The sequence below is a fragment of the Pochonia chlamydosporia genome, chromosome 1, assembly GCF_001653235.2.
Source record: "Pochonia chlamydosporia 170 chromosome 1, whole genome shotgun sequence".
NCBI lineage: Eukaryota > Fungi > Ascomycota > Sordariomycetes > Hypocreales > Clavicipitaceae > Pochonia > Pochonia chlamydosporia.
In genome coordinates this window covers 5,752,061-5,774,068 of record NC_035790.1, presented here as the reverse complement: position 1 = coordinate 5,774,068, position 22,008 = coordinate 5,752,061, and the positions used below count along the sequence as shown (strand labels likewise).

The following is a 22,008-nucleotide window of genomic DNA, read 5'->3' as shown; positions in this document are numbered from 1 at the left end:
GAAACAGGTATCCCAGATGATTATCGCAGACCGCCTCACTGTTTCCCGGCGTCGGCAGTTGGTTTGCGCTGTGCCGATCCAACTTGTAGTCAGTTGTCTTGGTGCCAAGATCAAAGGAGCCAGCCCCCCGACAAAGCCGCCGCATGTCGCCATGACAAACGACTTCCAAATTAAACTCGAAAATAAGCACGACCAGGGGTGAACCCGTTCCGTGTGGCTCACGGCTCGATCTGTCAAACACAACAGCAAGCAGCCGGGACCGTGGCTCCCGTTTGTTCCCTCGCCTATCAATGAGTCGTGCTGGTTGAGGCTGTGCTGTCCAGTGCTTCTTGATGCATGCCCACGTTTCTGCCATCCTTGCTCCGACTTACCCGCTTGGGAGTATCAATTTCCACAAGTAATCCGTGACTTCACACCAAAGAACACAACTCGTGATAATGAATTGCCCACCGGAAAAGACAAAACTCACCCTTACCCTCATATCATTAGGCTGCCTGCTGCCTCCAAGCTGAACAAAGTAGCCTGCCACATCCTGTCAAGGCTATATCAATCCGATTCATCACAATTGCGGAATAACCGTAGTCCATACAATTTTGCTATTCGTCCAGAGCAACTGAGTATGCGATCTATCTAGGTTCTACAAGCTAATAGCGAACATTGTCTCCAAGTAGGTGTGTCATTCCTCTCTTCTGAGGAATTGAGGGAAAAGAGATGTTCCAAACCGCGTTTGCCCATTATTGATTCCATGCATGTCTTCTAGCAAACCCATTTCTTAGCCACATCACAGTCGACCAAGTGCTATACCCATGTTCGTGTTAGCAAACTGCTCAATGCCAGAGCCCAAAGGAAAAGCACAAACCTGCCGCGTACGCCATGAACCAAGTCATGGATGCTCCCCCGTCTAGCCATTGTGGATCAAAATCCCGAGAGGTGAAGAAATCCCAAGCCTTCTTTGGATCAACCGTGGCATAGTTGGCGTAAATAATTCCCTTCCAGGCGTTGCGAATATCGTCCACTCGGCCCTTGCTGAAATACGCCTCCCATTCCTCCTTGACAAACTTGTCATCCCGAACAAACGGGGTTGGTGGCAGAATTGGTATCATGTGTATACCTTGAATAGCCTCGATATTTGGGTCAAAGAATGTTGTATGGTCAATCTTGTTCTCGAAAAGAATTCCCGCCACTTTGTTGCCGATAAACTGCTTTGGCTGTACTGTGTTGTCTTTTTTGTACAAATAGTAACTCTGCAGGCTCCGTGAAATGATGGACAGTTGCAAGTTTCCCCTGAAGTGATTGTCAGTGTCTTTCCTACCTTCTTGACAAACATCTTTTGACTGATCCATTACCTCATCTCCAGATCGGAATTTTTGATCACTTTCCCCCACATCTTCAATGCATAGGCACACATCATGTCCTCAGAACTCGACTCTTGGTTCTACATCTAGGTCAGATACAACGTGGAAATGATGCAACAAGTATCGACAGTCTATACCTTGCCGTCCATGGCGGCATAAAGACCATGAGCCCAGCTGTGCCCATGATACCAGTCAAAACTGCGCCAAAGTGGAAAGTGTTTGTCTTCTGCGCTTGGGTTTGCAACATCACGGACAAGCAGATTGACATAATCTTTATTCGCCTTGGCCCATTCTGAATCAAGTTGCCCAATGGTCGCGGCGGCAAGTATATGATAGCCGTAATGAAAGTGGTGATCGTTGTAGTAAGTATTTCCAAAATCTATACCAGCGTCCCCTGTCTCGTAACTTGCCGATGAGACTATCCCGCCCCAAGCAGCTACGAATCTAACTGTTAGCAAGTGCTCGCCACAGTAAAGACGAATAGATATACTTGCTTTCATATACCAGAGGAAACTTTTGCTTGTTGGCTGCAAAGGTACCGAAAGCTGCTTTCAACGGACCAAGTCCCTTCTTTGCCAATGTCTTGTCGCGCAGTAGCTCTTGAACAACGTACAAGATTGTTGCGAATTTAGCAAGTGCCTCACAATATTCTTTAGTCAAGGAGTCTTTTTCAAACAGAATACCATTTTCCTCACCTTTCCGCTGAAATACATGGAGTCGAGATTCGTTTGAGCTGGTATGTTTTGCGACAGCTCTTTGGCGGCAGCGGCACGAATTATTCCTTTCGCCTTATCAGACAGTTCCGCCATAGAACCCTTTTCCGGGTGCCATGGAGCAAATTGCATGTCTATAGGCATATTGCGCTCAACCATTGTCCACTCACTCCCCTTAACTAAACTGGCAACGCCCTTTGTGGGAGATTGAAGTCGAACATCCTGAACCCGCTCCTTTGTATCCCCGTTAAATGACGATACATGATGCGGTAGAGCAAACATGTAAAGATGACCCAACTGATGCCCATCTTTCTGGAACTTGAAACAATATGAGCCTTCCTTTCCGACAGCAGATCCTGACAGTGTTACTGTTACAGGGTAGACTCCAGCACCATCGTCGAAAAGTTCTTCAGATCCCTTGGTAACGGGATCTTTACAAACTTGAATGATGCCGTAGAATGGGTTCTTTGACTCTGCCAGCCCATTGTTGACGACCTTCAAGTCCAACTCATCGCCCTTGGTTCTCCATCCATATACCCTCCATGTTGTCCCATCTTCCAAATGGAAGTTGTACTTTGTGACATGGTCCTTTGGGTTATTTGTCACACGGCTCACAGCCTTGAAGAACACCCCTGATTGAATCAAGGGCACGGAGCCATCGAACTGTGCCGTAATATATGCCATTCCTTGCACCAAAGGATATGATACAGCCGGCTCTGATGACTCGTTTTTGCTTAGATGGACTCTAGCGGAAAAGGCGGTTATGCTGTCTGTAGATAACGCTGTTTCCTTGCCGAGCTCCTTAGCTGAAATAACCATTGACTGAATCCCTATTGGGTTCAGATAATAGGATGAAGCTCCATTGAACTTCTCGTTGCCGAAAACTCTCTGTTGTTCGTCAATATGAGAGCAGGACAGTCCCCAGCTACCGCTAGCGCCTTTGCCGCGCGCCCACGCTACAGAGTACGGGAAAGTAAAACTCGGACCCGTTTGGTCACCCAAGAAGAAGTTGGAATAGAATTTGTTGGTTTGCAGTGGTGCCTGGGAACGAATCCCTTTGCGGGGTTCCGGATGATCTTTACGGACAGATATGGTTGACGGCGGTGCTTTTGTATCCACGGGTCGGTCGAAAATATCTTGCGGTGCCATTGTAGTAAATAAGGATTGAAACAAGCTTGCAGCCTTCTCAGTCTCTTTGGGTCCTAACCCAGACGTCAGGGCCGGATCGGTGCTGTTAAAGCGAAGCTCTTGAGGTGTTTCCCTGGAAATGTTTGAGCTAGTCTCAACGATGTCGGCGGAAGCTAGCCTTTGTTGAGGAGCTGATTTCTTGCAGGTATAATTCTTCTTCCACCAACGTTCGGTTGATCTGTTACCCCTTTCCAGATTATAATGTACAATTTCACCATCTGAAGTGCATAAGTCGTTTGGGTACCCTAAACTACAAGTCAGCCAGGATAGCCAAGGGAACAACCGTGGCAAATGCATCTTTTTAATTGCCTCCCGAGGTGAGGGACCCTTTGACACGGAAAAATTCGAACCATCGAGATGTCCTCATGCGGGCTTGCCCAAGAGACAAATGTTGATAAAACATGAACACCCCATTGCTGTTGTGTGTAGTATTCCAGGGATTAGAGGACCAGCTTTATGGGTTGGTGCTGATTCACATTCTCGTGCAACTGGTCAAAAGACTGGAATGTGACTGACCACGGGCAAAGGCTGAGACATCGATAATGCGTACCTCGTTATTTCAATCAAACTACCTGCTCAACAAAAAGAGTCGGTGAATCGAGTTCGGTACAGGTGAGGGTTGGAAGCGCTTAGGTGGTAAGTATTCAGCCTGGAACGTGTTATTCAATGAGGATGTAGCGCCTTACAAGGTCTCAAAAAGTGAAGTGAAGTGAAGTAGAAAACAGAAACAAAAACCAAGCGCAGATTTGCACACGCATGTGCTTGGGGGAGGAATGACGAGGTGAGATGTCCCTTCCTCTTGAAAACAATCCTCCTAAAGTCTGATACCTGGAAAGACCAAGGTGAGCGCGTCGACGTTAACTCCTTAAAATGAGAAAAATGGCGACAGTATAAAAAGTGGCCTGATATCAATCTTGATCAGGAAGCTTGGTGTATTCATTTAGTCACATCACGAAGCACAGGTAGACATACACAACCTCACTTTTCCTGCGTCGCATCGTTTACTATCATTAATGATCAAGATCATATACAATTCTGCCATGCCACCTAGTTCACCCAGGATATTAGTACTAGTACTAGATGTTGGATTTCCCGCACGTCAAGACAAAGCACGTCGCGAGGCACCACTCAGCCCGACATCATACCCAACCATCTCTCGCCTGCAGAGTCCGATACAAATATCCAAGTGAGCAACATATTATAGACCAAGAGCGCTGTACTTTCCCGCAGCCGACCCTTCACGTATCAATTCCTTCACTCTTTCTGCAGCATCAAGTTTTGGCTTTGCATCTGCTTTGGCTCTTGCTAGCCCTTCTTTTGTGCGCGTCGTTAGAGGCCTCACTGTCGCTTGCTTCGTACCCGTACCACCCTCTGAAACAGCTTTCAGATGCTTCTTCTTTTTCCCAAGCCTCGCGTCTGAAGCCTCGGCTTCTTTGCGACAACGCCGAATTTCTTTCTCGGATAGGATCCAGGTTCGGTCAAGGACTTCTTGGCGAAACTTGGTTCTTTTTTCCCATAGCTTAACTTCCTGAGCTGTGCCCTTGACAATTACCATCTTCTCAACATTGATTTGTGCCTTTTCCCTGAAAGTGGACAGGGCCCCCTTTACGTCCACAACATCGCCGACATCAATGTGGCCGTATGGCCCAAGAGAGTCTGAATCCGGTGCGCTGGGCTCTGCAGCGCCGCCAGCAGCTGCTCCTGCTCTGGCCTGCATTCTTCTTGGTGCATCATTGAGCGTAGTAGGCGGTGGCATCTTGACCAGCGCCTCGATACATTTTCCACTGCTGTCATCGATGGTGTAGATGCGTCGCCTACCTGCAGCCTCGTCGATTGCCACAACAGGTCCAACAACCCGTGCCCATTTTATCGGTAAATTCTTGTAGAAGAAGAAATTCTCTCCTACAAGCCACATTAGGGTATTGCGAGTGCAGTGGATTCGGCTTGCAGTACTCACCTTCAAAGCCTGGGTGTTGCCTTAGACCGTGAATGTCAGACGCGGTGACCAGACACCAGGAATTGGCTGTCGGCGACAGGTGAAAGCAATACCGAGGATAAATCACGGCCTGAGCTGCTTCGGTCATGGCATGATTGAAGGTTCTATTACCCTGTTCGAGGGGCAATAGCCCGAGGGTCCAGGTTAGTCAATGGTGATATGTGTGATGGGCGTAATTGAGCCTGACGGTGATTCATTCACGGTCTCGCAACCGCGAAGTAGAGCTCAAGTGTATTGCCGTGCCAAGTGCCTGTAAACATGAGTGCTCCACTCCATCCAGGCACGACCCCACCAATCAACACCATTGAACACACGGTTTGGTGCAGCAACAGATGCAGTCTTCAACTTCATGTCTAAATATTGAACTTTGGTAATTTACAGTCATAATGGTTTCATTCCCTATAATCTTGACCGGTACTCCTTGCCAACCAATACCAAACAGTGCCCAAAAATTCTACCTCTTGGATTTCTTTGCCGTCTTGCCGCCTTTCAACTTGGCCGCAGCCGCCTGGAACGCCTCTTCAGACGGCTCATCAGCATCCACTGCTCGCTTCTTCCCCTTCTTGCCTTTCGTGGCATTGGCTCCATACTTCTCAGCCAGATGATCCAAGAAATTTGCAGATCTATCTTGTTGTCGTTTTTGAATCAAAGCCGCCAGGTCATCTTCTGAGCTACCTTTGGACTTCTTTCCCTTTTTCGCGAACAATTTGTCGTGCACGCCAAGTTCCTTAGCATAGTCCTCAGCCTCATCTGCCTCAACCTTTGCAGCCCTCACACGAGCTGCGCGGCTCTTCTTAGTTTCCTTTGTGTAGGAATCAAACGTCGGGACGTCCTTCTTCTTGATCGCTTCATCAATGATGTCCCGAAATCGATCATCGTCTTCAGTGACATTACTCAGCATGACTCGTTCGTATATTTGATCCATATCGCCTTCGCACTCTTCGTAGGCAATCAGCAGGTCGTCCTTCTCCTCGTCTGAGCCCTTGTACTTTTCGGCAAATTTCCTAATTGCGTCCGCAGATACAGAGTCTCTGAATTGTTCGCGGTAGTAGTCACTCCAGTTGAAGCCGTCTGCATCGACGATGGACTCTGATGTCGAGCCGGTAGTGTCATATCTTTTGCGTCGCGCGGGATCGGAGAGGATGGCGTAGGCAAATGCGATTTTCTGGAACTTGGCGTGTGCTTCTTCTTTTCTGTCACTGGTGACCTTGTCTATGGAGCAATGTTAGCATGATGCGTGATACGTGAGCATGGCTGAAGGTGAAGGTGAAGCTCACCAGGGTGGTTCTGTAGTGCCGCCTTCCGGTATGCACCCGTGATTTGGTTCGCAGTTGCTTCTCGGTCAAGGCCGAGCACCTCATACGGGTCAATGATGGGCGGCTCATTGTCCATAGAGTCCTCGTAGTCGGACATTTTGGAAAACGACTGCTCTCTTCGCTGCCTGCCAAAGGGTATTGTTGGTGTGTGGGTTTGGAGCTTTCTTCAACGCCAGTGTGTCACGCGTCAGCACGCGCTTGAAGCGTGAAGTGGTTGAAGGTCTTCATTGTTGGTGGAGACAATTGGCCTGAACTTTGAGTGGCGGGGCTCTCGGCAGTAAAACCACCGACCAGTTGGCAGCTTCCGGCACCAGGGTCTGGTTAAATCGCACCAATCTCCTCCTCCTTTGCTGTCAATTGTTCACATTCGGCTCACATCCCCCGATACACTCGATCACTCGGTGCCTGGCAACTCCAGAATATTACCTTTACCCCTGTCTTATCTCAACCATGGCTTCAAGGACGGAACAAAGTCACAAGACATCCATGCTGCATGCCCTAGCGCTGGCTAAGAAATCACCACCCCGCCCTAACAATTTTCGTGTTGGTGCCATTTTGGTCAATCTTGATGACGGGCAAGTTGTGGCCGAGGGTTACACTCTAGAATGCGAGGGTAATACTCATGCTGAAGAGTGCTGTCTTCTCAAGCTCGCCGAGCAACACGGTACGACGGAGGAAGGCTTGGCCAATGTCATCAAAACTCCTCACGCGCTCTACACGACCATGGAGCCATGTTTCAAGCGACTCAGCGGCAAGTTGCCTTGCGTTGAACGGGTCTTACGACAGAAGTCATGGATCAAAGAGGTTTATCTTGGAGTCCAAGAACCAGAAAAGTTTGTTGGTCAGAACCCTGGCCAGGGAATGCTCGAATCTGCCGCCATCAAGGTGACTGTGGTGCCGGGATTTGAGAAGGAGATTCTCGAGGTTGCCACAGCCGGTCATGTATCTGAATCATGATTTCCTTCACAGGTCATATGAGTGCGGTCGTATGCCCAACATGGCAACTGGAAGCATTGCTACGGTTCTGGGCCTGACCCGGATGCGTTTGCATGAATATCAAGTGGAAGGTCGTTTGTCGAAAGGATATCAAAGCCTCTCCCGAAGTACACACACCGCGTACCCCGGGATTCTCTTGGAACGACTCAACTTCACACTGGCGGCAGCCTTCAAACACTGCATCCTTGGAGGAAACAGACAAGGATATCCCATCACGAGGCTATCTACACAATAAGGACGAACCATTGTGATCAGGCAGCCATGCAGCTGCAACAGTTGTTTGAGGGCAATGACATGTCACCGTGTCATGGCAACTGTTTTTTGATACTGCGGTCATTCTGTATCGTTCATATGTCAAAAGCCAAACGGGCAGTTCGCTGTTGTAAGAATTGGCACTAACAACCGCCAAACCACTGACCTAAACCAAGGCCAGCGCAACTCAGTTCGACGGGCACCTCTCACTACCATCCGTGAAAACGAAACAGTCGAAATCTGACTTGCAGTCTGAGCGAATCTTTAGAATCGAACACGGCAAACACATATTTGGGGTTTTCTCCAAGTTCTTGAAGCCGTGTCTCATGCATCCACCCCTCCTGTTTTAGCTCCCATGCTTCCCCGCATTTCCGTTGAGCAACATGGCGCCTCGCCGTTTTTGGTTGTGGAGGAGCTTGAGAATGGGTGTGGATAAGGCGGAACCTGAATGATGAGCATCTGTAGAAGACGGGCGACCTGATTTACTCCAACTCTTTCTTCTTCATGAGTGCTTTGAATACAGTTGCCAAACTTGTTGAACATAGCTCATATCCCCAAAGACAGGGCAAATAGGCTTTGCCAAGAGCCTTTCTCTCTCGTGATCGAACTGTTTCCGCCTAAAACCTATCTCGTGTCAGTCTGTTGCAGATTGGGAGTGTAGCATTCTGCACCACCCTGACGGCCTCGTGACGTACCCTACGATCCTCGCAACTTGGATAACTTCCTTTATAGAAAGCATCGAGGCAAGGAACCAACGATTTGGGCTATACTTTTTTTAAGCTTTATTTTATTTAATCCTCGCAAATATTTCTATATTCTGGATTTGACGTCTCCGCCAAAATGTTTGAGGAGCCAATTGTGACGTTTGAGTCCGGCGAAGGATTCAGTCTCGTCGGTGCAAACATTCTTATTGATCGTGAAGAGTTTCAAGGAGTCCACATTGCGGCTAAGAACTTATCCAAAGACTTTACTAGGGTCACTGGTCAAGGCGGCAATCCCGTCCTCACTACGGAAGAAGATCGTGTCAAGTCTAAGAACTGCATTATTGTTGGAACCATCTCAAATTCAGCGATAATCAAGCAACTCGGATCTGAAGGAAAGATTGACTTCTCCCATATCGAAGGAAAATGGGAGTCTTGGATTACCCAATGCGTTTCAAACCCAGTGGAAGGCTACGACAATGCCTTGGTAATCGCCGGCAGTGACAAGAGAGGTGCTATTTTTGGCATATACTCCTTATCCGAACAGATCGGCGTGTCACCGTGAGTTGTCAAACCTTCAAATTCTTTTGTAATTTTGCCTTCTAACTACAATGCAGATGGTACTGGTGGGCAGATGTTCCACCCAAAGTTCATGACGAAATTTATGCGCTGCCTGTTTCAACTTCAAATGGCGAACCAAGCGTCAAGTACCGCGGCATCTTCATCAATGATGAAGCACCCGGCATGGATTCTTGGGTCCATGAGAAATTCGGACCTAAGTTTGATTCCCATTTCTACCACTTTGTTTTCGAGCTGCTCCTTCGACTTAAGGCGAACTTCATGTGGCCAGCTATGTGGAGGGGATACCCATATCCAGGTCGCTCGTTCTTTGTGGATGATCCCAAGAATCAAGAGCTTGCCGATACCTATGGAATAGTCATGGGTACATCTCATCACGAGCCCATGCAGCGAGCCATGAATGAGTGGTCTACCACAGAACCCGAGAATACATGGAACTGGGAGACCAATAAACAAAAGGTCACCGAGTACTTCAGATTTGGCGCAGAGAGAGCACAACCTTTCGAGTCCTACATTACTATGGGCATGCGAGCTGAAGGAGACAACCCCATTAGCGGAAGTGACCCTAAGAAGATACTTACTGAAGTTCTCGATGTGCAAAGAGGCATCTTAGGAGACAATTTCGGAAGTAGAGACGGCGTGATGCGTAAGTTGTGAGCCCGCTTTATTTGGCACAGCAGGAGTCAAAGCTAATTAATTTACAGAACTTATGGCACTTTACAATGAGGTGCAAAAGTATTACGATGATGGCTTGAAGATTCCTGATGATGTTACCCTTCTGTTCTCCGATGACAACTTTGGATCTCTTCGCCGATTACCCAATGAAGAAGAGAAAAAGCGTTCTGGCGGCTCCGGAGTAAGTGAAATGTCCGAGCAAGTTGAGGGGCGACTAACCAGGGCCTGAATAGTACTATTATCACTTCCAATACACCGGATATCCGCGATGCTACCGATGGATGAACAGCAACACTCTGGTAAGTTTTGAACCCAAGAGTTTTGAAACCATATCTTCCCATTAACAACATATTCAGGGCAAAGCATGGCATCAACTACAACTAGCTCATGCCGAGCGCGCAAATCGGATCTGGGTATTCAACGTAGGCGACCTCAAGCCTTGTGAAGTGCCCATGAGTTTTGGATTCGATCTCGCGTGGAATGTCAAGTCCATCAGTGCCGATTCTTTTCCCCAGTACTACGAAGAGCTAGCTACGCGAGAATTTGGACAAAAACACGCCAAGGGTATTGCCAAGGCTTGGTTTGACTTTGATCGTCTTGTCGCACTTCGTAAGCAAGACCATATTGATGTGAGCACATTTGTTCTGCTCAAGTACCATGAAGCGGACAAGGTTGTTGCACGATGGAAGACTCTTGTCGAACATGCACAGAGCATCAACGACAAAATTGACAAAGAGTACAAGTCCGCGTTCTTCCAGCTTGTTCTTCATCCCATCAAGGCATCTTATCTGTGCGCTCTATTGCGAGTAACCCAATATAGAAACCAACTCTTTGCCAAGCAGCGTCGAAACACAACAAATGTACTGTTTCACAGGAGCTTAGACATACTCAACAAAGACCATGACCTCATGATGGAATACCACACTATTAACGGTGGCAAGTGGAACCACATCATGCGGCAGCCTCACTACGGATACGGCCCTACCGGAGGTCAACCCACGAGAAACATGATTGATGGGCTGTGCTACGTCCAAACGAGGGAAGATTCCAACCCAAGCATCGGACATATGGGTATTGCCGTGGAGGGCATTGAGGGTGTCAACCCTGGACATATCAATGAGGACTCGGACCGAACTCATCCGTCTCGCAAGTGGCTGGAAGCAGGAGTCACTCTTCCTTTTGTCACTCCATATGGCCCACAAGACCGGTATTTCGAAGTATTCCACAGCGGAACGAAAGAGTTTTCTTGGTATGCAAAGCCACAACACGCTTGGATCAAACTCACGCAATATGAGGGGTTCCTCAGACCTGAGGACGATGATACCAAGGTCATTGTCACTATTGACTGGCCCAAAGTGCCTGCCAACTTTGATGAGAAAGTGTTTATAGAAATCATCGGCTCTCGCGATGGCTACGAAAAGGTCCACATGACGGTTCGCCATAGCCGTGTACCAGACAACTTCACGGGTTTCGTTGAAACCAGTGGCCATCTCGCCATTGACGCAGGCAAATGGGTTACTTCACCGTACCAAGCTCTTCCGGCACTTGGCCGCACCGTCGCAGGGTCTGTAACTCTTCCCATCGGCACAGACTTTAGCAATCCTGATGACATCCCTTTCTTGCGCTATCCGATATACGTTCTTTCCCATCGTGATAATGCCAACCTCGAGCTTCAGTTTAACATGACTCTGGAGACCGATCCTCAGAGCCGCATGGAGTACGATATTCGCTGGGACGGAGGAGAAATTAAGAGATATCGTCTTACGGACGATGATCCCGGCAACGACCGTGGGCTACCTCGAAGTTGGAATGTTGCTGTCATGGACTGCGTATGGAGAAAGTCGCACAACATCGGACGCGCCACCGTTGGCGCTCACACAATCGAAGTGCGATTCCGCAAACCCAACATGATTTTGGAAAAGATTGTTCTAGATCTTGGCGACTTGCGGTACACGTATCTGGGACCGCCTGAAAGCGAGTACGTGGAGGGGAATAAGCGCACAGCCACGCATATCAGGCACAATGATCGCTTGAGCTTGAATTTGAGATATTGATGTGGAGGCTATATCTGTGTCATACTATGATGGTCAGTCGCTTCCGGTTCATGCTTGGAAATTTGCTAGGATATCAATAAACAGAACTTGCCACTTACTCATCCGCCTTCTCGCCCGTAGACGTCTCCACCGCTGCCCAAACTCTACTCTGCTCCATTCAGGCCTCAGTCCGAGTTCAGGATAGCTTCGATAGACATGATGCAATGTTTCGTACACCAGTTGCAAAATTCCCCCTTTGTTTGATCTCATAGGGGTCCATCTCCGAATAGAAAGGGCACCTGTCCTTTGGATTCCCAGTAGGAAACGCGCCAAAAAGTGCACACCAAGGCCCGCAGTAATCGAACCACCCCTGCTCAGTATTCTCGTTTTTGTAGTGAAACCAGGTGCGATTTATGCTTTCTGTATAGCCGTGCTTCTAGTAGGTCGTATCAGGGCACTCGCAACGTTTTGCCGTCACATGCCAATCGCACATTGTGTGTCTGGATCCCGTGGAACTGAATGCTGAGTCTGTAGGATATGATTTCGACGAATTTGGGTTTCATAACCCGGGAACAGGGCAGAAAGATACATGGACAAATGCTAGATGATTTTGTAGACTTAAGTTGAGGTTGTTGTTGACATTCTTTTCTGTTATGTATATGCGCTGGCGGTGATATGGAAGTCGCGACTCGGGACACTGTAGAAACGGTTGATGACGTAGTGATGCGGATACTTCCTGAATCTTCAGATTGGCGTTACTTCAATTAGAAAAAGAATGTTATTTCCTGTGAGAGTTAGCTTTGTTTGGTTGGTGTACAGGCAACGCACACATCACGGATGTTGAAAAACTTGCGCTTTGTTGCCGGTTGCAAGTTCCAGCAGAAGGACACATCATCACAACTACTTTTGTGCTTTTGTGCGAAGTGATTATGTTAGCTGTGTAGTGAGTATTTGGTAATAGTTGTCCTCGGATGGCGTCAAATCTTTCCGTTGATGTGCCAATTGTCAGTTTCTGGACGGACGACATGTTCGCAGACACTTGCCTCAGCCCGAAAGTCCATTTGCTTCTCAGATGATCGCCCCAATGTGATCAGAAAGTGACTTCTATAAAGTAGTTTGTTTGAAACCTCTCAACCTGGCGAAAATAGTATCGCCTGTGTTTCTGACCCTTCAAGCTGGGTCGTGGTTACACCGTACTCATTCGACTACATTTGTAGCACATGGGTTTAAACCTTACATATTAAAGGAACGAATCGGCCAATTTGCCTTTATGAGAATGCTCAACTCGAAATACTCTATTTCCTACCCGTGAGGTATGTTACTTTGTTGCGTCTGGGGGTATTACCCAATGTCGCAAATTGCTCCCCATGTTAGCAACCCCCTAGCTTGGAACAGCATTGACACTCGGCATGGTTTTAATAAGGAAATCCCAACAACACGCTTCCCGGATTTGTGCTGTTCTAAATGAGAAACTCGATCGATAACAGAATTGGCAGTGACCTTGCAGTATTCATCGCAACAGTGCCAACTACGTCTTGGTGAAGCTCTCTCTATGCGTCGCTTTATTTCCGTTAGCCCAAGAGTTATGACGAAACTCTTTGTTGTTAGTTCAGTGCAAAAACCAGATTCAAAATGAATGGATCCCAAATAGACGAAAATGATCCATTTTAATGCCTTCGTTCACTACTGTCATTTGGTGATGCGTGATACTACCAATCGCTGTACTCATTCACTTCGCGGGCCATGTTTGTCAGTGAGACCTGAGGAGTTCACATTTTCATCTCACAGCAACGATTAATTAAAAAACACGAAGAGAGTTCCGTTTGGACTCGTGAGCAGTACTACGGTCGATAGTATATAGATACCCTACCATCCCCGTGGTCCCGGGATCTTTCTGAGTCGAACCTTAACACCTTCAAGATATTATCTCCGACGACTGTACTACCTCGATACCGGACACCATGGCCCACGAACTCGACGACGTTAGCCACAACTTGGCCAAGCGGTATCAAGAGATGGATTTGGCAAGCGCGAATGCCCGATCATCTGGGAGCTCTAAGAAAGGCTTTAGCCAGGATGATCAGTTAAAGGGACTCTTCCGATCATTTACTGACAGGGTTGTGTCTGGAGGTATGGTCAAAACACATAGCCATGTGGAAATTGATAGAAACAAGCTAACAGACAACGCATCGAACCAGGGTCAAGAACAACAGGAGACAGGGGATCCGGAAGATCTGAAAGCTCTAGCCCGTCTGTGAGGTCTGGAAGATCAGAAAGCTCCAGAAGGTCTGTCCAATCTGGAAGGTCAGAAAGATCTAGAAGATCTGAAAGCACTGCTAGGCCAGAAAGCTCTAGAATGTCGGTGAGGTCTGGAAGATCTGAAAGCTCCACAAGATCTGTAACATCTAGAAGATCTGAAAGATCCAGCAGTCGGCAGCCAATATATATCGACCATAGAGGGCTACCAAATGCCGGAGAGTCTTCCGCTCAGGGCGCAAGCCGAGGAAACGCCTCACAAGACGTGTCTGATACATCAGCTTGCATAGTCTGTGTCACAGATGTGCCAAAGTCCCGGATGGTTCGACTTCCCTGCTCCCACGAATACTGCCACAAGTGCGCCGAACAAATGATCACAATCGCAATGAACGGCGGAACGTTTCCTCCGGTATGCTGTAAGGAGCCCATAAAGCCGGAGTCCTGCAAAAGTTTTCTCCCTTCGAAGATTTACGAACGATTTAAGCAGCGGGCCGTGGAACATGCGTCTCCAGTCAAGAGGTACTGCTACCATCCCAAATGCGGGGAGTTCATCCCCATGGATGCCGTTCGAGGGAGACGTGCAACTTGTACCAAGTGCAAGAGGATCTCGTGTGCTGACTGTCGGGGCAAATTTCACGAAGGGAACTGTCCACGCGATAAGGAGGCGGACGATTTGAGCGAGCTTGGAAGACAGAAAGGCTGGATCAAGTGTCATTCGTGTGGGTCAAGGATTGAGATGCAATTCGGCTGCAATCATATGAGTGAGTGTTTCAGAATGTCCTGAGCTCGATTTCGATTGATCGGAACACCAAAGTTACTAATATTATATCCGCTTACTATAGTTTGTCGATGTGGCGCCGAGTCTTGCTATACTTGCGGGAAAAAATGGGGAACTTGCGATTGCACGTTGTATAGGAACGGCGACGACAGACATTACCTAGATGTCGACGGTGCTGTTGTTGAGATTACTGATGATGGACGTTTCATTCGCAACGGCGTAGACCTGGGGGTTGATGGACGCCAGCTCGACTTGCATGTTGAGAGGCGTCGACGACCTCAGCAATCTCAGCAACCCCCGCAACTTGTGCAACCTCACAGGCAACCTCAGCAGCATCAAAGGCCTCAACAGTTTCAACAACCTCGGCAGTCAGGGCAGAATCTTCCTGGTGAAATGCAGCGAATAGTAGCGGCCCTGGAAGGGGGTCCCGACTTTGACGTGAACGAGCTTCGATTCCAGCAACAGGAATGGGATTTCTTGAAGGCGGAGAATGCACAAAGGCTGCACAATGGTTGGAGTAATGATCAATGTAATCATCCAGGTTGGACTAGTGCGGGAGGCCGACACCTATGCACTGGCTGTGATCCCCATGGAGATGGATACTGGATTGTAATCCGTTGTCCAGATTGCGGAAGGTTTTTATGCAAACACTGTTGGGCTCATGTTCACAAATATTGCGGGCACCGTCATCATCATATAAACCGGTACGTAGTCCGTTGTTCACGTTGCCGGGGATTGCACGCGAGCACTGATTGCCCCCATGTGACTGGACGCCGTGGGCATTATTGAGCTTGGGCACGGAGTACTGTTCGTCAGTGTCAGCAGGCATTTCATCTGGCTTCTGGACACACGTTGGGAATGCATAGTGGCCACAGAATGGTAGATCAATAGAAATTTAAAACCATGAATATATGCAATCGTAGCAAAAACTCAAATTTCCGTCGAATTAGTGCGAGAATGATGGAATCGTGATGCTACGGCAACAACTGAACAAGAGTGGTGCTGATGATAGGTCGTGCGGTCGTGCGGTTGTGCAGTCGTTTGTGGTAGCACAACATGTTGCTGATTGTAAGCTCTCGCCGATGAGCAAATAAACTTCGTATGCATGTTTGATGCTGGGTAATGTAGCGCAAACCAAGTCACGACCGAATAAACGCCCGAAAGAGATTGAATTGGAGGAAATGCGGGTATGTGATGGGAGATGAAAAGCAACAGACTTGAGTTGATTCTTTGTCAAGTTATATTTGTACGTAAAAAGTGGGTGCCTCTGTTGCCAGCTGTTTGTTGCCAGCTGATTCATGAAGTATGACGGACGGACAGCTGGCAAACAGTTGGCGAGCACGGCACATGCATACATGTATTGTTCAATGTTATCAATACTAGTACATCAACTGCACTATGTTCAAAGATCAAAGAAGACCTTCGCACGCGATGCAACTTCAACTCATCACAACCAAAACAGTGCACTAGCTTCACTACAATTCAGCTATTCGTGTTACTGCATCTCCACCATTGACGTTCAACGTTTATAAAAGAGGTATTTGCCCGTTGTCACTAGCTTGTTTTTAATGTCTTGGCCCAACAGCCACTGCCGGCTCAAGTACCAGGGGAGGTACCCAGTAGGTACGCGGCAGGTAGGCTGGCTGCTGTTTGCCAAATCTTCAGATGTCTCAGCTGGTCTCTACGAACATAGCTGCTTACAGTAAGTACATGTAAGGACCTAACGTTGAAGGCACCGACACAGTTGCTCCACTCTCACCAAACAGCAACCGTTCCTGTGCGCCCCCGTCACATCACATCTTGAAAGGGCTTTCTGTTCGCCAAAGGCACGAGTGACACCAGACTGGACCAGACTTAACATAGTACATGACCTGCAGATTTGGGTATCCCCGATTCAGCTTTGGGTGCCAATTCGAGCAAGCAATCAGCCGCATGCTTGGCCATGTAAGCCGTCCTCGCTCGAATATATGAAGGGCCCTATCCCCTCCCCGCACCAACAGCTGCCCCACGCTTCCAAGCCTTAACTATTAGAAAAAGAAAGGACTGGGTTTTCTTGCTTCTTGAACATCTCTCTGCCACGCTTCATCAGATACCTTTTACTGGCTACAAACTCCCCTAACCTCACCACCTATCGACATACATACTCTAAACTCCACGCTTATGACTGACCGGGGCGGGAGAGGCGGCCGTGGTGGAGCCTTCCGTGGTGGGGGCAGAGGAGGCCGTGGAGATCGTGAAGGAAGCTTCCAAGGAAGCTTTCGAGGCGGCCGAGGAGGTGGTCGCGGAGGTGCACCACCAAACGACTCCAGATCTAAAGTCTTCAGGTACGTACAACTTGCCAACTCTGTTCTGGCAGAGTAAATCCCTGCCTAGGTACCTGGGCGCACTGGCAAATAGCTAGAGCTGACTCGGCATATTGGATGCTCAGTATCGAAGGTAAAATTCCTGCCCCTGATGAGGCTGTTACCAAGCTGGAAGATGAGATTATCGCCAAACAAAAATCAGAAGTCAAGGAACTTACTGCCAAAATGGGCGCACTCGCCGTTAGGCAAAAAGAATACAGCCTTGAGACGTTTCCAGAGAGGCCATCGTTTGGCTCTGCTGGGAGACCCGTTGTGGTGTGGGCCAACTACTTCCCAGTCGACTTCAAAATACCCATTGTATACAAGTACGTCCTCCACGTAACTGAAGAAACGACTTCTACTGCTAAGGGCAACCCGACGACGGAGACCAAGGATGTTAAGGGCCGAAAGCTTCATCTTGCCGTACAACATGTTTTGAAGGAGTTGGCCACCAGAAACAAGAATGTAGCCTTGGCATCCCAGTTCAAAAATCAGATTCTTTCTGTGAAACGACTGAGCATACCCAGCAACCCCATGCGCATTGTCATCCCAGCTGAGAATGAAGGCGAAGACCCCAACGTCGTTAGTGTCTTAATTGACGCGCCTACCGAGGTCAATATATCTAAAATGACCTCCTACGCCCAAAGCATGGACGATAAGGGCGACAGAAATACGTACCCAAAGTTTCCTGAGGTTATTGATGTCTTGGATATTATCCTGGGCCATAATGCTCGGTCCAAACTAGGGGAAATCACAGCCATCGGAGGATCGCGTTTCTTTCCATTCAACAAACATGAAACTACCGCCAGTCTGGCACAGGACTATCGCTCTCTCATTGCTGCGCGCGGGTTCTTTCAATCGGCTCGACTGGCAACTGGCCGCCTTTTGCTAAACACCAATGTCACACACGGCGTGTTTAGGGTTTCTGGGAAACTAGACCAAGTCATGAGCAACCTCAATATTCGCCAAGTTGGCCCTAAAGATGATCACAGGCTGAAGAGGCTTGTTGCTGCCTTTGCCAAGTTCTTACCCAAGACCAAGGTTTGGGTGACCTTCACTACTGAGAATGGAACCAAAGTCCGAAGAAGCAAGACTCTTCACGGCATCGTGACCAAGCTTACACTGAGAACGGCTGAGGGTGTTAAACGACCGGCCGTCGAAGGAGCGCCCGAATTTCCAGGACCTAAACAGATCAGCTTTTGGCTGCAGGAGAAAGAGCAGTACATCACTGTCTACGATTACTATAAACAGAGTAAGTCAAATGCTGTGCCGTGTCACCCGCGTCGTCCGAGTCGCATACGAGACACAAGCTAACTGTATTTTTTCTTTCAGAGTACGGCATGAATCTCAGAGATTTTCCAGTTCTGAATCTCGGCACGGCCAAACGTCCAACATTCTATCCTGCCGAAGTTCTTGAGATTCAGCCCGGTCAAAGCGTCAAGGCCAAGCTGACGGGCGACGAGACCACAGCGATGCTCGCGTTTGCATGCCGAACTCCTTACGAAAACGCGCTGTCCTTGTCTCAAGATGCTCGGGATGTTCTTGAGTACGACAACAACACGACTCTTAAGAAGTTCGGGGTCTCTGTTGGTGAAAGCCTTGCCACTGTCAACGCTAGAGTTCTAAACGTGCCCGCGGTAGCATATATTGATGCTACTAAGAAAAAGGTCGCGGTAACACCTTTCAACGGGTCATGGAACATGAAGTCAGTTAGAATCTTCAAGAGGGGTAATCCAATCTCGAGATGGACCTACATGAACGTGGTTGGCTCTGAACATGACAAAATGGTAGGCGAGGGTACCATGAAGGAATTCGCGACATTCATGGCCGACAACATGGGTGTCAATATCGCCAAAGCGCCTATCAAGCCTCCCAAGGATTACATGATCAAGACCAGCGCCCAGGGGCTAGGCCTGTCTAACTTCTTTAAATGGGCTACGGGTCAAAAAATCCAGTACATCATGTTCATTCTTGGCCAAAAGGACAGCGGTGCTCTATATGCCCAGATCAAGCGCTTCGGAGATTGTGACCACGGCATACACACGAGCTGTCACGTAGCCAAGCACTTGTTCAAGGAGAAAAATTTCTCCTACTACACCAATGTCGGGCTGAAAGTCAACCTCAAGTCCGGTGGCGTGAACCACAAGCTCAACAACGAATTTGGTCTCATTAAGGAAGGCAAGACGATGCTGGTGGGCTACGATGTCACTCACCCTACCAACATGAACGTGGTACCGGGCAAAGAACCACCAAGTCTTGTCGGTCTCGTCGCCTCCGTTGACCAAGATCTCGCACAGTGGCCCGCCGTGGCATGGCAGCAAAAGGCCAAGCAAGAAATGCTCGGCAGCCCACTCACCGACGCCTTCAAGTCCCGCCTGCGCCTATGGCAAGCTAAGAACGCCAACAGACTGCCCGAGAACATTGTCATTTTCCGTGATGGTGTTTCGGAAGGCCAGTTTGTACAAGTCCTAGAGACGGAGCTGCCTATGATTAGAGAAGCATGCCGCAGCATGTACACCGTGAAGCAGCCCAAGCTGTCTATCATCGTGTCTGTAAAACGACATCAAACAAGGTTCTACCCGACCAGCCCGGGTGAAATGTCTCGCTCGGGCAATATCAAGAACGGCACAGTTGTCGATCGCGGCGTCACCCTCGCCAAGTGCTGGGACTTTTACCTCACCGCCCACGACGCCCTACAGGGAACTGCTCGGCCAGCCCACTATACCGTCCTACTCGATGAGGTCTTCATATCCAAGTATGGCGACCGAGCGGCAGACGAGCTAGAGGGCATGACCCATCAGCTCTGCTACCTGTTTGGGCGGGCTACAAAGGCCGTGAGCATTTGCCCCCCCGCGTACTACGCTGATATTGTGTGTGAGCGTGCCCGCGCCCATCTCCCCGAATATGACGCGAGTGATGTGGAAAGTACGAGTGCGTCGACCGAGTCATCAACCGGAGTAGCGAGACAAGTGCATCCATTGCTCAAGGACACGATGTACTACATGTAATTCAGGAGTTATGGACATTGGAGGTGTAATTTGGCTATTTGATGGCTGTGGGGGAATTTTGCGGGGAATAGGAGATCAGCATGTTTGTTGACCTAGTGAGGTACATGATTTAGAAAAGCGTAATGGGCGATAATATACTGACTTTTTGTGTCTTGGGCATCTTGATGATCTATTCGCTCGTGTTTAAATTTCATCTACTCTATTAGTGTGAAAGTGTCTACAAGTACAAATAATGAACCGTCTATGCTGTCTATATCTTTGCCTTCGGCTTATCTGTGACTCCGAGATGCTTTTTATATTCCGACGAGACGGTCACCTTCTCCGTATTCGTCTTCTTAGCCCACTCTTCATATTCTCTCTGCTCCTCAGCCCATATCCCCAATTCCTTCTTGATGAATTCGGAGGCGTGTTGGGCACAAAAACCAGGAATTTCCAGAGGAATGAAATGTCCATACTTTTCGTGCACAACCTCCTTTACCCGACCAGCTGCGAGGCCACCACTTCCACCTAGGCCTGTGCCAGTAATTTCCGTGCGTTTCTTCGCGTCATCATCTCCAATGACGTTACTTTGTCCGCCTAGAATGAAGATGACGCCAGGTCGGAGGTTGGGCATACGCGTAAATGTGTTTATTGCCTCAGGGCGGTAAAATGGGTACATGCTGAATTCGACCTTGAGTGACGTCCCAACATCAGGCACCCACTTTGGGTTTATGGCGTTTTTACCCCCTTCGTCAAAGGCCGGCCAGGTTGGGCGCAGAAAGGTAAAGACTTCTTGATGCTTGGTGGTCGTGAGGGCCACTTCTCCGTTGGGGTCAGCAGTAGTGTTGTGTAACCCGTATTTCACCCACTGATCAAAGGCTCGCGGGTCCCAGGCTTGGTAGAATGGACTCTTCTTGAATAACGCGGCGGCAGCATCTCGTGAGGGCCACAGGTCCCGTCTTCTTACACTCGCGGCGGCAGGACTGGCTCTGAACTCCATGGGGACTTGGTGATACGGCGCAATGACAGGGTCTAGCAGGACCATGCTGTGGAACAGACGGGGATGCAGTAGCGCGGCGTAGCTGAGGGCGTTTGCGCCGAAAGAGTGCCCGACGGCGATGAGGGGCCGCGGCATTCTGAATGTGTTGATCATGTGTATGATGTCGCGGGAGTAGTCATACCAACAGGCTGGGGCGATGGTTAGGCATTGTGTGGTAATTCTGATTGTGAGTTTTGGGGGGAAAGACTCACGATCGTTACCCAAAAGCTGTAGGTCCTGATTAAGGATGCCACTTTGGCCCTGCCATGCGCAGTCTGCGATCCAAATGTCACGAATACGCACGCCATCTTGTTTCAATGCTTGACACAGGTCGTCATAGAGTGGCTCATACATTTCCTGAATGGGAGTCAGTCAAGCTGTCTTTCGTAAATCATTCGGGCTATGTTGTTAAAAGAAAGAGTCTGGCTCATGAGCCATAACTATGACCTACCTTGGGAAACCCGTTCGCATGAGCACCAATAAGAGTAACATCGCCTTTGCGCGGGGACGTATTGTCTTTGGGAGTATATTGCTTGACGTGTAGTTTTAGCACGGCATCTTGGGAGGCAGCCGTTGCACCGGCAAACTCTCTGATATGAGAAGCATCGATAATGTGCTCTTTGACGTTGAACAGAGTCGTCATATTGTGGTTGTGTGTAGTTGAGGCAGTTGAGGTGGACAAAGCATGAGAAGTTGAGCCGCGGCTCAGGGACAATGTGTCAGTTGATTGCGTACAACGTATTCAAATGGCCCGAGTTCCTCGCTGGTTGAGAGCCAAAATAGCGCAAGCGATCTTTGATGT

At 48.7% G+C, this 22,008-nt stretch overlaps 6 protein-coding genes across 6 annotated transcripts; 3 read left to right on the top strand and 3 right to left on the bottom strand.

Moving 5' to 3' along the window:
- Window positions 1-781: 781 nt before the first annotated feature.
- VFPPC_15380 (endo-1,3-beta-glucanase Engl1) lies at window positions 782-5,340 on the bottom strand (the record flags this gene model as incomplete). The annotated part of the gene is made up of 8 exons (XM_018293133.1): window positions 782-798; window positions 860-1,284; window positions 1,347-1,435; window positions 1,493-1,799; window positions 1,846-1,994; window positions 2,051-3,501; window positions 4,616-5,158; window positions 5,214-5,340. 8 exons carry the CDS (start codon window positions 5,338-5,340, stop codon window positions 782-784), a joined length of 3,108 nt encoding a protein of 1,035 aa, XP_018149986.1.
- A 366-nt stretch (window positions 5,341-5,706) lies between these two features.
- On the bottom strand, window positions 5,707-6,665 carry VFPPC_01499 (DnaJ domain-containing protein; the record flags this gene model as incomplete). The annotated part of the gene is made up of 2 exons (XM_018281323.1): window positions 5,707-6,464; window positions 6,530-6,665. The coding sequence occupies 2 exons, from the start codon at window positions 6,663-6,665 to the stop codon at window positions 5,707-5,709; spliced, it is 894 nt and encodes a 297-aa protein (XP_018149985.1).
- Window positions 6,666-7,018: 353 nt separating this feature from the next.
- On the top strand, window positions 7,019-7,525 carry VFPPC_13102 (cytidine and deoxycytidylate deaminase; the record flags this gene model as incomplete). Its single annotated transcript, XM_018290879.1, has 1 exon — window positions 7,019-7,525. One exon carries the CDS (start codon window positions 7,019-7,021, stop codon window positions 7,523-7,525), a length of 507 nt encoding a protein of 168 aa, XP_018149984.1.
- A 1,131-nt stretch (window positions 7,526-8,656) lies between these two features.
- VFPPC_01498 (glycoside hydrolase) lies at window positions 8,657-11,825 on the top strand (the record flags this gene model as incomplete). Its single annotated transcript, XM_018281322.1, has 5 exons — window positions 8,657-9,078; window positions 9,135-9,742; window positions 9,801-9,952; window positions 10,005-10,070; window positions 10,128-11,825. 5 exons carry the CDS (start codon window positions 8,657-8,659, stop codon window positions 11,823-11,825), a joined length of 2,946 nt encoding a protein of 981 aa, XP_018149983.1.
- Window positions 11,826-13,765: 1,940 nt separating this feature from the next.
- On the top strand, window positions 13,766-20,188 carry VFPPC_01496 (Stem cell self-renewal protein Piwi; the record flags this gene model as incomplete). Its single annotated transcript, XM_022428226.1, has 5 exons — window positions 13,766-14,058; window positions 14,976-15,349; window positions 16,928-17,162; window positions 17,267-18,432; window positions 18,513-20,188. 5 exons carry the CDS (start codon window positions 13,766-13,768, stop codon window positions 20,186-20,188), a joined length of 3,744 nt encoding a protein of 1,247 aa, XP_022284744.1.
- Window positions 20,189-20,438: 250 nt separating this feature from the next.
- VFPPC_13101 (toxin biosynthesis protein) lies at window positions 20,439-21,849 on the bottom strand (the record flags this gene model as incomplete). The annotated part of the gene is made up of 3 exons (XM_018290878.1): window positions 20,439-21,355; window positions 21,419-21,563; window positions 21,658-21,849. 3 exons carry the CDS (start codon window positions 21,847-21,849, stop codon window positions 20,439-20,441), a joined length of 1,254 nt encoding a protein of 417 aa, XP_018149981.1.
- Window positions 21,850-22,008: the final 159 nt, after the last annotated feature.